This window comes from Neolamprologus multifasciatus, chromosome 23, assembly GCF_963576455.1.
Source record: "Neolamprologus multifasciatus chromosome 23, fNeoMul1.2, whole genome shotgun sequence".
NCBI classification, from domain to species: domain Eukaryota; kingdom Metazoa; phylum Chordata; class Actinopteri; order Cichliformes; family Cichlidae; genus Neolamprologus; species Neolamprologus multifasciatus.
The window spans coordinates 1,006,189-1,021,832 of record NC_140460.1 but is presented as its reverse complement, the minus strand read 5'-3'; the positions used below and the strand labels follow the sequence as shown (position 1 = coordinate 1,021,832).

At 44.0% G+C, this 15,644-nt stretch overlaps 1 protein-coding gene and 1 long non-coding RNA gene across 2 annotated transcripts in view; one reads left to right on the top strand and one right to left on the bottom strand.

The window, feature by feature from the left end:
- Positions 1-2,942: 2,942 nt before the first annotated feature.
- Positions 2,943-7,016, bottom strand: LOC146490613 (uncharacterized). Its single transcript, XR_014872600.1, has 2 exons — positions 3,516-7,016; positions 2,943-3,428 (listed from the first exon to the last, which is right to left on the bottom strand). It is a non-coding gene; the product is annotated as an uncharacterized LOC146490613 (long non-coding RNA).
- A 7,262-nt stretch (positions 7,017-14,278) lies between these two features.
- The window catches only part of insrb (insulin receptor b), an 80,363-nt gene continuing 78,997 nt past the window's right edge, over positions 14,279-15,644 (top strand). Inside the window, exon 1 of the mRNA XM_085152899.1 lies at positions 14,279-15,644. Within this exon, the coding sequence (XP_085009025.1) occupies positions 15,551-15,644 (94 nt within the window). The 5' untranslated portion in view covers positions 14,279-15,550.

The following is a 15,644-nucleotide window of genomic DNA, read 5'->3' as shown; positions in this document are numbered from 1 at the left end:
CCCATAGACTGTACATGGAAGATGGCCACAGATAGCCCACTGGTTTTAGTCTCTGTGTTCTGAAAACTCAAAGTGTGTTTGTACACTGCATGATTCCAGTTCACAGACATATATAACAGACATGTAAGGGAGGACAGCCCCCTGCTGTCATAGCAAACCCCCCAAAGCCTGGGGAGAGTGTATAATACACAGACACATGGGGAAAGAAGTCAAGTCAATTCAATTTTATTTATATAGCACCAAATCACAACAAAAGTCGCCTCAAGGCGCTTCATAGATACAGAGAAAAACCCAACAATCATATGACCCCCTATGAGCAGCACTTTGGCGACAGTGGGAAGGAAAAACTCCCTTTTAACAGGAAGAAACCTCCAGCAGAACCAGGCTCAGGGAGGGGCGGGGCCATCTGCTGTGATTGGCTGGGGTGAGAGAAGGAAGACAGGATAAAGACATGCTGTGGAAGTCAAGAGAAAGAGCTCTCAGATTATGTTATGGAGCTACAAGTTCATCCTCGTTCAAAGAGGGATGTGGCCTCTGAAGATGAGCAAAGTCCTCCTCTCTGTAGTACAGAAGATGGGCTGTTACATCCAGAAGTGTCTGGGGCTGCTGAGATGTTTCTCTGACGTTGGCCTGGAGCGTAGGGAAACCACAGACCAGTTGGTAAGAGCATCTAGCAGCCAGGTATGAACAGGGAGGAAATGGAAAGCTGAGGAAGTTGTTGACCAAGCAATCAGTAGTCGTCAGGAGGTTGTCGGAAGAGTCCAAAGAGTACCCAACCAGAGGTTGTAGTTCGGTGAATTGAAGTAGAGGATATATTGGTACACCTATCACCCAAACCAAAAAATCAACGACTGAACAAATGTTTCAAAGAGATATTTTAAATTATCCAGAAATAATATTTAAGCTGGTTCAGCTGTGCGTCTGTGGGGACTGACTTTTGGAGTCTCAACCCTGGAATCTGTCTCTTGGTACTTCCTGAAATACTTCAGGTATCCGTGTGCTGCTCAAGACGTCAGCCACACAGGCCTAGACTGGTCTGCGGCCCCTTGGGAATCTCCTGTGAGGGGAAAACTGATTTGCGAGTGGCTGCTGGCAGTCACAGACTAGAATGTGCTCCACCAAAAACCTCTTTGTCATTGGATTGGCTGCTCGGAGCGCGCTGGTGGCCACAGATAATGCCGACTTGTCTGCAAACATTCACCAACTAATCACCAAGTGATATCTAAAAGTGCTACACAAACTGGAAACAGAATGTTCACTTTCAAAGTAAAAGTTGTCCCTTGGAGCTGAAATGTTCTTCAAAAAGCTTTTACTTTGAAGGCACATGGTCTCTATTTCCAGTTTGTGTGACACACTTCACAGTTTGGTGCAGGTTGGCAGACAAGTCAACATCCTAACTACTAACTAACTACTAACTTTAGGCAGTGGTGTCAGTCTGGTCGTATACCTTAGTGTGACCTTGACCTTGTTGTACCAGTTTCACCTAATGGTTGCCACCAACCTCTAGCGACCAGTCAGTCAAGGACACATTTTTCCCTGGCGACCAATGAAATGCTGGAAAAGCTGAAAAGGTGTTGGACATGGAAATTCAATTCCTACCCTGATCATCAGGGACTTGCTGTATTTTCTAACGTCATATATACTCTTATCGTAGTGGATGCTCATACGTAACAATGGCAAAAGTTTTGTATGATAAGGTCGGTGTTTGTCTTTAGTAAAGCTCAGATGTCAAACTGCTCCTCAGAGGTGTTGTGTCCTCTTAGATGTCATGGAGAACAGGTATCCTTAACATGGTCACTTCCAGCACACCCATGTTCATATCTCCTGTTTGTACGAAGGAAGAGGAACAAAGATGGTGTTTGCACCGAGGCTCAATGTAAATAAGGATTTTTTAAAACTGTGAATCATGAGAAGCTACTTGGTGCTGGAAATGAGCACGATGTGTTTTTTGGTTTGAGATTCCTTTCTGCAAATAAACTTCAGTTTGCGTTTGCATGCTGAGATATTTATTTACCTTGAAGGGCGGGATCTGTCCATTTAGCGAGGAGACAGTGGGTCATTGTCAGGTCCCCACGTCACTGGAATCCTGGGAATTTTTATCCCCACTCTGATCTGCACTCACAAGTCTCCACACTGCTCATTTCAAATGCAGTTGAGGAAAGAGACTAAAGGGGGGGGGGGGGGGGGGGATGACACAGCAGACTTTTGATCACTGGACTTAATGCAATGAAAAAACTTATTTAATGGAAACCAATTCAATTTTAATTATACAGCACCAAATCACAACAGCAGTCACCCAAGGAGCTTTGTATTACGTCACTGATTTACGTCACCACTGTCTCGGTGGAGTTTAATAAACTCGGCCGTCTGCTCCTTGCTATCTAAATATAACAGGACACTGGTGTAAATTCTCGACCGTCTCACACTTCTGATAATCAGCTGTCTGCTTGACGTTTATTCAGCTGTGTAAAAACTATAACTTTAATCTCAGCCAAACCGATTTACTCAGGAACAAATAAAATACTAAAAAAAAGCCAAACAATAACATTTTTAAGATATCTAAGTCAGCGGTCCCCAACCCCTGGGCCTCGGACCGGTACTGGTCCGTGAGTCGTTTGGTACCGAGCCGCGAGGCTCAGGTGTGAAATGTATAGTTTTCAGGGTTTTTATCGGTTTTCAGCGTTATTTTGTTATCGTTTTTATCGTTTACTCGGTTTTCCTGGGTCTTTTCACGTGTGTTATTAATAAATCTTCTTTTTTTCGGTACCGGTACTAGTTTTATTTTGTTGTATTTATCCGCGACACCTTAAAGGCCGGTCCGTGAAAATATTGTCGGGCATAAACCGGTCCGTGGCGCAAAAAAGGTTGGAGACCGCTGATCTAAGTGACTTATATATCATGTTTAACCTGAGCAGCCAAAGACCGCGGAAAACGATTTGCCGGGAGTTCGCTGTTCTCGCCGGTGTTCTGAGGAACCATCCTACTCTGACAAAACGTCCTACCCGTATTATAATTTGACGATGACTTGCGAGTAAACCTAAACCATAACCATGACCTTAACCTTAAGAAGTATTCCGGATGGGTGAGAGAAAAAGAAGTTAATTCGGCGTTGGTTTTGTGCGCATGCGCCGCGTCTGGGCAGAAACATTGGGTAGGAGGTTTTTTCAGGTAGGATGGATTCCCAGAACACCGGCTCGCTATCGAGCTGGTGACGTCTCCGAAAACATCGGAGCACTTTTACAAATATGCGGTGTCTTGATAAACCGAGCAGCTACATTCTGGCCTGAAAATATGTTAGAAGTTTATTTTGTGTAATAAGAGTAATATTAAAACTTAGTAGCTGCCGCCATTGTTGGAAACTGGAAGCGGCTGAGCCGCGCTATGAATCCTGTAGGATTACATCGCTGTGAAGTAATCCTGTGGTGGCCCTGCAAAAACGAACCAAAACATGCTGGTAAGAGTGTTTTAATCTCATGAGTCATATAATACTGATGAAGTTAGGTTAGCACACTTACCTCTCATCTTTTCTTTCCTCACAAACCGACAGATCCTCCACTTCTTTTAAGTGTCACCAATTAAGTGACCACAAATGTCAGCGCAATTCTTAGAATATTTTGGTTCCTTCAACTGGTCCGTCAGATTATTGTCTCCCCAGAAACACTTCCCTTGTGCTTTTGGAAATCTGTTTTTTCCTATTTCTGTTGTGTTTTGTGAGCTTTTGCATCTTTTTTCTTATTGCTGGTGTTTTCTTAAGCTCCAGTCTGTTTGGCCTCTGTAATAATCGGCCTACAAATGCAGCCTGAGGAGGACGCAGCCTATGAATTCAGACACGGCTAGTGTGTGAAAAACCCAGTGCACCCTTCCTGCATACATAGAAATTAAGAGGATAAGCAGTGTAAGCAGCAACCAGGTGCTGTTAATCAAATGCTCTTTATTAACCAGTTATCAGCAAGTGTGAGGATCTCTATAGAAACTGAGGTTTTGGCAGTTTGTCACGTGTTTGTGATGCCTGGACCTGGTGGGAAGGGTTATAAACCCCTTTCCAAACAATCTGAAGTCCATCATTGTGCTGTGTGAAGAGAAGAGCTACACATTGGATATCTGAGATATCACCAAACACCAAACAACACAAACACCTCACAGCAGCTGTCGAGCACTCTGGTGAAGAGGTGATGATTTGGGCTTGTTTTTCAGCCACAGGATCTGGATACTTTGGATCCACTGAGTCAACCATTAACTGCTCTGTGTGCCAAAGAAGTCTAGAGTCAATATGGAGGAAAGACAAACGAGTCAAGGTGCTTCAATGGCCAGGAAAAGTCCCGGACCTTCAGAGGGCTGTGCATAAACAAATGTCTGCGAACTTCATTAAAAGAAGAGCCAAAATGTGTCCACTGATGAAGTCAAACAGGAAGCAGAGCTGCTAATGTGCTTCTCATACTGACTGAATCCTGGGGTGGCCATTGTTTTTCACATGCGTGCACAGAGTCCTGTGTAAACCTTCATTTTCACATGACCGTCTCATTTTCATCACAGACAACTCTCCTCTTCACCTCTTTGTGCCTCTTCTGGCTATCTCAACTCTTTCCGGAGGAAACGTTTCCAAGAACTGAGCGTGCATGCATATTCACACGTGGCGAGGAAGTAACAAAACAACACTGTCCACAGATTCCCAGTGCGAGAGGAAGGACACGGCCATACGTTGATGTTGTGCAGCACATACTAGTTTCCTGCAGCCAACACACATTTTCCACTCAAGCCTACGCTGGAGCTGTAACTCTGAACTGACCTTGACTGCGCATGTTCTCTGCCTCTAACCCTGGATGTGCTGCTCTTAATGTCACTGTGACAATACCTGGATAAAGCTGTCGCTGACACATCCTCTAAGGAAAGGCATCGAGGCGCTGTTCCCCAGTTCCTTATCTATGTTCAGGCCTGCGCACTGCTGAACTGCCCGTCAGCGTGAGACCGTTTTGTCCTCTTGTGAGAAAAAAACAGAAGACAAAAAATAATTCAGTCTTGGCAGTTTGACTGGAAAGAGCAGGTGATAAGAGCAGGAACGGGGAACTGCAGAGGAGTGGACAGCAGAAGTGACCTTGACAGTCTAATCTGTTTATAGATAAGTGTGTTGTGATGCATGTGTGGGAAAACAAGGCACTCTGGAACAAGCGCGTGACCCAGGGTTAAGTGTCTTACACTCAGACGGGCCTCTATCGACACAGGAACATGCAGCACACATGATGGAGCAGGTTATAATAAGAGTGAGGCCGGTGACACTGTCAGAGACAGCTGTGTGAAACAGGAAGTCTTTGCTTTAGAAAATAAAACTCTTCTTTTCTTACCTACAGAGGGATTTGACACGTTGAGCAATGGGAGGTTGGGACTAATTTCCAATTATCCCGATCCCGGAGAACCTACTGAAGCCGGAATAACCACAAAGACAGTTTTGGGTGTGATGGCGTCACAACTCTGCAACAGTCACTAAACCTCACCAGTGTGAATCCAGTCCAACCCACGAGTACTAAATAAAGGTGTATTTGTGACTTCCCATATAAAGTATCTTCACTCTTACCAACCGCAGCAGCGTAGCTTCGTGTGTCATCGTGGCAAAATGTGGCGCTAATGTACGTGTTTGTCTGCGGACAGATTTTGGCATCGGGTTGGTGTCACAACTGTGCGAGATACATTGACGACACTTCGTGGGTGTGTAGCTGACACCACAAACTAGACTTAATTTAACAAACGGGGTAATCTCATTCGGGTCCAAGCAGTGTTGGGGAGTAACAGAATACATGTACCGCCGTTACGTATTTAAAATACAAAATATGAGTAACTGTATTCCGTTACAGTTACCGTTTAAAAAGGTGGTATTTAGAATACAGTTACTTTGTTGAAATAAATGGATTACACGGCGGTACTTCCCTGTTTCATATTGTGGCGGGTCAGGACTGTTTGGGTTTTGTTTGACAGCTACGTTCTGTTGTTCCAGGCAGCGTTACGGTTGCCATGGTTACAGGGTGACGCTCTCTCTCTGCGTGTTTCCTGGGTGAGAGAGGCCTTGTTGTTGTTGTTGTGCTAAGCTAACAGGCAGAATGCTACAGGTATAGCTCTAAAGAATGTAGCATCATAGGCAGTGTAGTCCGTGCTGCAGGGAGAATGGACTGCCATACACGTTATGTGTGTGTGAGCGAGGGAGGGAGAAAAAGGAAAAGTACGAGCTGTCATCGAGCAGAAACGGGAGCTGGAAGCATGTAAATATAATAATAACCACTGCAGCCAAGAAGAGAGCCTGACGAGCCCAGCTGTAAGTAAGCTATTAAGACTCGACTGTACACCGTGTTCGTGTTTTCCTCTGAAACAATAAGTTCTGTTGGAGCAGCCTTTCAACGCCTCTCTCTGTCTCTGCTAGCAAAGTTGACCCAGACAACAAAGTAAAGCTAGTTTTCAGCTACGAGCCGACACAGAACCCACCGTATTAGCCAGAGGTCCCTTTACTACGGTTCGGAGCCGCGGACCTTCAGTAACAGTAATAAATCACAGCAATAGTACATTCATGTAGTTGTAAACAGCATGATAATATATTAAGTAATCCAAAGTATTCAGAATACGTTACTCTCATTGAGTAACGTAACGGAATACGTTACAGAATACATTTTGGGGCATGTAATCTGTAATCTGTAATGGAATACATTTTAAAAGTAACCTTCCCAACACTGGGTCCAAGAAGGTCTCCAGTTACCGTGTTGTAAACCGACATCCATCATAAATTTGGCAAACGTTCGGACTGAAGCACAGCCGAGCGTGATGGGAATGGTTTTGTAGGTTATACACAGACATTGGACTCATTTTCAGCCTCACGATGGCACCAGTAAGAGGTGATCGAGGTCAGGATTGATTCTGAGCAAAACATGAATGAATGGGAAGTTTACAGTCACAAAAGTCAGGATCTATTCAAAGTACAGCAAAGATATTTCAGTCTGGTCATTCAACCCAGTGATAATTCATCTTAACCTGGAGATTTGCTTACCTGTACAGCACGACCTGCTCTCATCTGTGGAAAGCCCACAGTGCCAGTGGTGGACCTGCCACTTCTGGCATTATATGGCAAATGCCCATCAGGCCCACTAGTTTCTGATTGTTTGGTCAGAGACGTTCACATGCTGGAGGTCATTTGTTAGGACTGGCAGTGGTCGTCCTGTTGCTTTTTGCACAAAGGAGCAGATACAGGTCCTGCTGATGGGTTAGCTCTCCTGCTCAGCTCTTCTAGATCAGCGGTCTCCAACCTTTTTAGCGCCACGGACCGGTTTATGCCCGACAATATTTTCATGGACCGGCCTTTAAGGTGTCGCGGATAAATACAACAAAATAAAACTAGTACCGGTACCGAAAAAAAGATGATTTATTCATAACACACGTGAAAAGACCCAGGAAAACCGAGTAAACGATAAAAACGATAACAAAATAACGCTGAAAACCGATAAAAACCCTGAAAACTATACATTTCACACCTGAGCCTCAACTCTCGCGGCCCGGTACCAAACGACTCACGGACCAGTACCGGTCCGAGGCCCGGGGGTTGGGGACCGCTGGGATAGAGGACCTGCCTATCTCCTGGAATCAAGTCCATGCTCTTCAGACTGTGCTGGGAAACCTTCTGGAGAAGTTGGACTACCTGCACAACCTCTGTAGTGTAGAGCTGATGATGTATTCTCCAACACGAGTGTAATAACACAGCTCATTGTTTTACGTGCTGACAGCAGCTGAACCTCAGTCACTTCACTTGTGCTATGAAACAAATGGAAATCCAGTCGTTTGATGCACATCTGTTCTGCAGATGCATGAAAACCCACCGCATCCTATTTGAACTGATAGTGTGCATGCACGGTGTCAGGCATATATTATGTTGTATTTGCTTTTAGAAGCACACTCTCTCCACATCACAGCAGTTTCCTCGTGTGAAGTGGACATAAGAGGGAAAGGTGTGGACTGTTTGGCTTGAATGATAGTAAACTGTGTGTGATTATGCTGTTTGTGTGAAGCGACATGTGGATCAGATGGTGAGAAATCCTGCTGTTCGTCTGGTTTGTGTTGGTTGCAAGCTGCAAGAAAAACTAAACTGAATAAATAACTGGTGCAGGGAGCCAATCGAAGACGATTCTCTAGGAACGCTTTGTCCATTTCAGCTCGTGACCCCTCTCCTTATCTCACACGCACACCCAGATGCCCTTTTGCATAAACACTCTGACACGCAGAGGCTGAATGGAGGCTTCCTGGTTCCTTATGTAGCCAATTACTGAGCGCTCCACGCCAACAAAAAGAAAAAGCTGCTCTCCATTCAAACATATTAACCACTCTGCTTACATGCTGCAGCAGAGGCGGCTGCTGCCAGAACAAGAGGACGTTTGTTTTGCCTTCTTCATCTGCATCTGTGACCAAATGACCCAGTCCAGTTTTTATTGTCATAGATTAAAAAGATTTTAAATGAGTAAGAAAGAGGACTGTAAGTATAGTGCGGGAGGTTTTGCAGTCGTCCGTTATCAGTCGTGTTTCTCTCATCACCCCTAACCAATTGCGACAGATAGCCCCGCCCCCCTGAGCCTGGTTCTACTGGAGGTTTCTTCCTGTGAAAAGGGAGTTTTTCCTTCCCACTATCACCAAGTGCTGGTTCAAAGGGGTCATTTGATTGTTGGGGTTTCTCTGTGTTATTGTAGGCTCTGCCTTACAGTATAAAGCCCCTTGAGGCGGCTGTGGCTGTGATTTGGTGCTGTATAAATAAAACTGACCTGAATCCTGTGTGTAAAAAGGACCTTGAACCACTGTTATGCAATTTGAGCCCAGTGAACCGAGGTATTGTCAACTTCAAATACGGCCATCGGGGGAAAACATCAGTTGATAGAAAAACCTGCCGTTCAGTGTTTTCAGGCGGTCAGAATCTCAATGTTGCTGAACCTAAGCTGACCCACCTGCTTCGGCACCAGGCCACGTAACCTCAAACATTGCAAACATTGAAGATTTTTTTCAATAAGTGTCACTGATGGTTTTCTTAAGGCTACACAGCTGTTTAGTCCTCGATGTGTGTGTGGAAATGGTTTTACTGTCAAACATGGCCGTGAGTTCATGAGACAGTCACTCAAAACTTTATTCTGACCACAATTATTCCCTGAACCTGTTCATCACCATCATTCAGGCGTTAGTAATGTTCTCAGCCCAGTTTTAGTTGTTAAATCATCACAGTTGTTTTCTTTGCTTGACTCAGGTCAATAATTTGCCCCATGCGAAGCTGTTTTTGTCCACATGTCTTCCCACTGAGAAACTATTCATCAGTTAGAGTTACATAACACAGCTGAAACACATTAATGAAGGCATTCATTATCCAATGAAAGGCCCTCATTTGTTTGTTTAGTTAAATCCAGGCGGCGGCTTTGAAAACTGCACCAATTTTTTCTCCAGTTTTCAAAAACTTGTAGATTTTTTGTGGCACAAAAGATCAGATTGATCCCATATGATCGGGCAAAACAGGTTATCTACTAATCAGAAAGTTTTCTGTGTGCCAAAGTATCCTCGGGAAATCTGAGTTTATTGGTGAGTAAGTGTGCGCGACAGAGATGTAGGGAAAAGTGCTTGTGTGAACGACACATGTTGTATAAAGGGCCAGAGAATAAAAGTGCTGCATAAGAACCGGCGGATTTCCCACATGTAACATCATTTCCTCAGGGATCAATAAAGTATTGTGATTATGATATATATTTAAAAAAAATGTATGAGTTTCAACACTCAGTGTGTGTGTGTGTGTGTGTGTGTGTGTGTGGCAAGGTGTTTCTGCGTAGTGTACCAGGGGCACGGAGAAAAGTTGTCGTACCATAGGCACGAGGAGTGTGTGTGTGTCTTTTGTCATCCAACAAAGATTGTTCTGCACAGATCGGCCTCTGTGCTATTTTTCTTTATTCACGGTGGATCCACAGTTTCCCGTTGGACATCGTGCTGACAGACGGCGTGATCGCACAGAGATGCTGCGCGTGCTGCCGTCTGACAAACAGGAGGCGAGCTTGAAATGTTGCAGTTTCCACAGTGAGTTCTTGCATTTGCCACAAGCTTGTTTTTGTCCTTCTTTGTCCTTATTTTACACAGAGAGTCGTCTTTTTTGTAAACGGTGAGCAAGGTATCGTTGCACAAAACCAGAATGTCCACTGCTGAGTACAAATTAGTCAGCAACAACTTCCCAACGGGCTTATCGAATGAGAAGCTTTGCAGGAGTCGTTGGCCTTCATGCTGAACTTCGGCACAGTCGCCTCCTGCTTTGGGACATTTCTGTTTTGGGTTTTACAAAGAAGAGTCTGTCTGGCTGAAAATAACACTTGATTTGTTTATACTTCAGATACTGTTTTAGAGCCTGAGTGAACAAAACAGACCTTGATTTAAAAAAAAGAAAGAAAGGAAATTCTTATCTTTTGTTGTGGCAACACTGACAGTCTTCTGTGTGGATATGGGAGCCGGTTTTCCAGAGGAAGAAATACAATAAAATAAAGAAGGAGGCTTGAGGAATAGTTTCTGATGCAGCGGGAGTCGAGGTTCAGCCATGACTGCGTGTCATCCAGTCTGAATGACAGGTGGAAACTCAGTTTTGCCCTGACATTGTGATAAAAAGAGAAATGTCACTCCATTCACGGCAGGCACAATATCTCAGTGGAGAGCACCGACTGTGAGCGAGAGGTGAGAAAATAAGGAGGAATTTCAAAGGCTCGGAAAAAAGCCTCACAACCTCAGAAGTGTGTTACGTTCATCCGATGTAGCACAAAGCTGCGTTCACTTGGCCTCTCGGGTCACATTTAATCCTATTTGTTCACAACGTTGTGTCCCATTGTCCTTGTTTGACATTTGCAGTTGGCGCTTATTTTTGGTGCCGCTGAGATGAATTCATAGTACAGAGCAGGAGCTGCATGTGTAGACTCATCTAACAGCACTCTGGGTAGGTTAGTGGGATAAAAAGCCATTCACTCAACCTATTCTGCTCCCACTGAAAAAGAAAATAAACTGGCGCTACGCACAGCACCTGAGAGCGAGCGTGAGGAGGCATGTGTGCCTCCAGCTGGCGTCAGACAGCGTGACCACCACAAAGAGATCTGTTTGGAGTAGATTCCACAAACTTAGTCCTTCAGACCTGTGACATTTAATCTCACTAAGACCTCATTTACTCTGTTCACCGGGTAACAACATTCCTAAGATTAACGACGAGCCCGCGCCACCAGCCTGTAGTGGAGCAGCACACACACTGCACCTCTGTGTGATAAATAAGAAGCCGTTGTTCTGCTCTATACAAACATCAGCCTCGGTTTCAGGTGGGTAAAAACTGTGGCAGAAGTCGGCTATCCCGTAGGAGGAAAAGGAAAAACAAAAAAACTTCCAGGTATTGTGTGAGGATGAGCCTCTGCTTTCATTATAAGGATATTTGCTATGCAAATCTGAGGGAACAATGTTAGCGTTCTTACTGCAGGTGTGTTCTGAAGCCCAAACCTGAGCAGCGTGTAATGTTTACACTCCTCTGTGACGCTGACCCACTTTGTTTAGCCCACAGTGTCACTGGTGTATGACCAGAGATGGGCAGTAACGCGTTTCTTGTAACGCGTTACTGTAATCTGATTACTTTTTTCAAGTAACGCGTAAAGTAAGGGATTACTATCGCAAAAACAGTAATTAGATTACCGTTACTTTCCCGTAGGAACGCTGCGTTACTGCGTTACTAAAACTGTGATTTTTTAGCGAGAATGTCTCATGACAGTGACGTAAGCGAGTGCGACGTTCGTGACAACAGCTGTGTGCAGATCAACAATGGATCATATATCGAGTGCAGAGAGAGTATGAGCGTGCAGCGTTTAAAGCGTGGAAGTACTGACCTTACTTTGAGTTTGATTCCATAAAAAGTGACAAAAACATTAGTGTCCGTTGTGCGTGGGAAGAAAACTTCTTTTTACAGCGAAAAAACCCTAAACTTCCAAACAAGCACCGAGTAGCTACGACGTAATGGGAAACTCACAGAGAAACTCGCGGATTCTTCCACTGACCGCTGCACACCTGCACCAGGGTAACCCTCCGCCTACCCCACTCCTGCTTTACAGGTGAAAATAGAGCAACAGGACCGCTAGTCTTTGACTTTATTTATTTTCTGCTGTGTTTTACTTGCATCTATTTGAAAGACTGAGTGTAAACAAATATTTTATTTTATGTGCTGGAATGTGCAGAAAATAGGTTTAAATGTTAAACTAATTTCTTCCAGTCAAAGAATGTTACATATAATATTTTTTTTTCTTGATGCATAAAGTTAAAAGATTAAAACTAATAAAACAAGTTTTAAAAAGACACTTTTCCATTTGATTACATTTTGTATGATGATTATGTAGAAAAAGTAGAATTGGGCTGAAAGATCTATCACTTTATCACCTATTCAGGTTGTAAATCGTGTTTTTAAAAAGTAACTAAGTATTTAATTACTTTTGAAAATAAGTAATCAGTAAAGTAACGGGATTACTTTTTTGGGGAAGTAATTAGTAATTAGTTACTGATTACTTTTTTCAAGTAACTTGACCAACACTGTGTATGACAATGGGACCAGTGTTCCCATCAGGCACTTGTTGTGTGATGTCTTTAAGCGCTGGTCCAGCTCAGATAATCAAATATAAATGTGAGCAGTGAGGTGGAGCGGTTCCTGATCATCTCTATCAGAATGGTATAGATGTAATAACAATCATCATGTACAGTGTATTATTGGTGGCCACTTCTTTAGGTACACGTTCTCCAGACCACCCTTTGTCTTCAGGATTGCCTTCAACGAGTTGCTGGAAATGTTCCTCTGAGATTTTGGTCGGTCCTGCTGAGGTCTGTCAGCTGTACATCCACAGTGGGAATTTCCACCACATCCTGCTCTACTGGATTGATGTCTGGTGACTGTGGAAGTCTTTTGAGTACAATCATGTTCAAGAAAACAGTGTGAGATTATTTGAACTTGATGAACTGGCATCTTATCCTGTTAGAAGCACAACCAGGTGATGGGTATACTGAGGTCAGAAAGAGATGGACCTGGTCACCAACTATACTCTGGTAGGATGTGGTGTTTAAGTTAAAGTGTGCCAAAAATGATCTCCCACACCATTACACGAACACAGCCTGAACTAATGATCGAAGGCAGGACGAATCCATTATCTAATGTTGCTCACACCAAATTCCCACACTGCCATCCAAATGTCGCAGCAGATGTGAAGACTCATCAGACCAGGAAACATTTTACAAATCGTCTGTTGTCCAGTTTGAGTGAGCCTGTGTGAACTGTTTCCTGTTCTCAGCTGACAAGAATGACCCGGTGTGGTCTTCTGCTGCTGTAGTCCATCTGCTTCATATTGTGCATTCAGAGATGCTCTTCTGCATGTTGTAGCAAGTGCTTATGGGACTTACTGTTGCCTTGTTATCAGCTCCAAGCAGTCGGGCCAAACAACAAGGCATTTTTAAGCATATTCTCTGCAAACCCTAGAGATGATCGTGCAGGAAAACCCCAAATCAGCAGTTCCTTAAATATTCAGACTCGCCCATCTGGCACCAACAATCACCTTTTCCCCCATTCTGTTGCTCACGTTGAACTTCAGCAGGTCATCAGGAGTTGCTAGCCCCGATTAGATATTTGTGTTATTGAGCAGCTAAACAGGTGTAATTACCGAAGGGGCCGGTGAGTGTAGCGTATGTTTGTATAAGGGATTAACTGCAGTATAGGAAAGCTATTTTGGTAATTTAAAGTACAAAATATTACTTCAATAAAAAGATAATGTTATCTTTTCTTATCTATCTGTCTGTCTAAAGGCCACGTTGGGAAAATATAGTGAATAGTGGGTAAGAAACTGTTTTTTTTGGTGGCTATCTCATTTTATAAGGAAACCCTAAATTTAATCTAAATATCAGCTCTATTCATTTATGTTACAGAAAATAGTGCGTTTATTTGTATTTCTTATGTTTTTGTTTTTTCCCCGATGGGCTAATTAACAGTTTATTAATAAAATAAAAGGCAGAGAATTTGAAAATAATTTGCTGCAGCTGTAAAACTGGTCTGGGCTAGTGTGTTCCTATTATTTTGTCCACAGACTCTTCGCTCTGCTTCATCTGATTTTATTCCACATTAATTATATATATATTTTTAATTATTTCCCTGTGTTGTGACTGCTTTTGTAATAAAACGTGTTGCTATGCGCAGTGAGCAGCGCGGTGTCACAAATCGCTCCGTTCCGGGTTTTCCCGCCGACCCCGCGCGGCCCAGCTGAGGTGACTGGCAGGACTTGTTTACTGGTGGGGAGGCTCGCAGAAAGAGAGACGGAAAGAGGGGGAACCTGAGGGAGAGCGATCGCTAAACGGGAATCCAAGTTTTTACACTTGACCCGTCTTTTTAAGTCTTTTTTACGTTTCGTTACCTCATCGTTTTTTTCTCCTCGCCTTTTCTTCTGGGCTGGCGGACTCGGACTGTTCACTTTAAGCGTGTTTTTGATTTTATTTTGATTTTGAACTCTCGTCGCCGACACCGAAACCGCGTTTGTTTTGGATTAGCTAGCTAACGTTAGCCGTTTAGCCCCCTCCAGCTAACGTTAATCTGAGGGAAGAAACGGGCGGCGTGGTGTGGCGACTTTCCTCACCTCACGGCGGCAGCGTGCACGGTGAATGCGGGCATTGTTGTTGTTATTCTCCGGCTTCTTTTACTCCTCACGGGGAATGTGAGAGCAAAGTGGCGTTTTTCCCAACCTTTCCAAGTTAGTTTTTCCCCTCTCCGCCGTTTTGTCGTTTTTACGGGCTTGCGGTGGTCAGCGGGGGTGAAGGAGTTCAGAGGAAGGTCGACGCGAGGAAAGCTGCACGTTTCTTCCTGCCGGAGTTTCCTGGGATGTGCTCCCTGCTCAAGGAAAAGGGAGACGAGCTTGTGTGAAGACACCAGGACGCAGGGGGTGATATAAAGACTTCTGAAAGAAAGCGAGAGACGAAAGGCTGCCTGTGTTTTTTGGGGGGTGCTGTTCATAACTCGAGCCCGTGTCTGCATGAGGAAAACAGCGTTTTGTTTTTGAAATACCTCCCGAGGTCCTCCCTCACTGGAGCGGCACGTTACAGGGGAATGAGCCCGGGGCCAGCGGACCTTCTTAGGGGATCTCCAAACTAGCTGTCTGTGTGTGGGATATTATTATTATTAATAATAGCAATTTCCCCTTGATTTAGCGGGGCACCAAAATCAAACAGATGAACGTGGACTGTCGACTTCACTTCTGGAAAATGAAATTTTTTACTCGCCCATGTGTCGACAGAACCCAGGATCACGTTATTTAGTGTCTCACGTACATAACAAATTTGGCACAGAAGACAATTATTAATTATAACCCCCCTTACAGGGGGAGGAAACCTCACATCGGCTGGCTTTATTGGACCTTTTTAAGTTTTTAGCAATTTCTTAGTTCACTTTAAACATTTCTCCCTGAAGATTGGAAGTTTTTTGTTTTTTGAACGACTTCAAGAAGAGAGTACAACTTCTCCTCCAGCCAAAATGAGGCGGCTGACGCTTAAACTGCGAGCACAGATGGTGTTGTTTATCATGTGCACCTGCATTATATGTCAGTGTGGACTAATAAAAGGAGAAA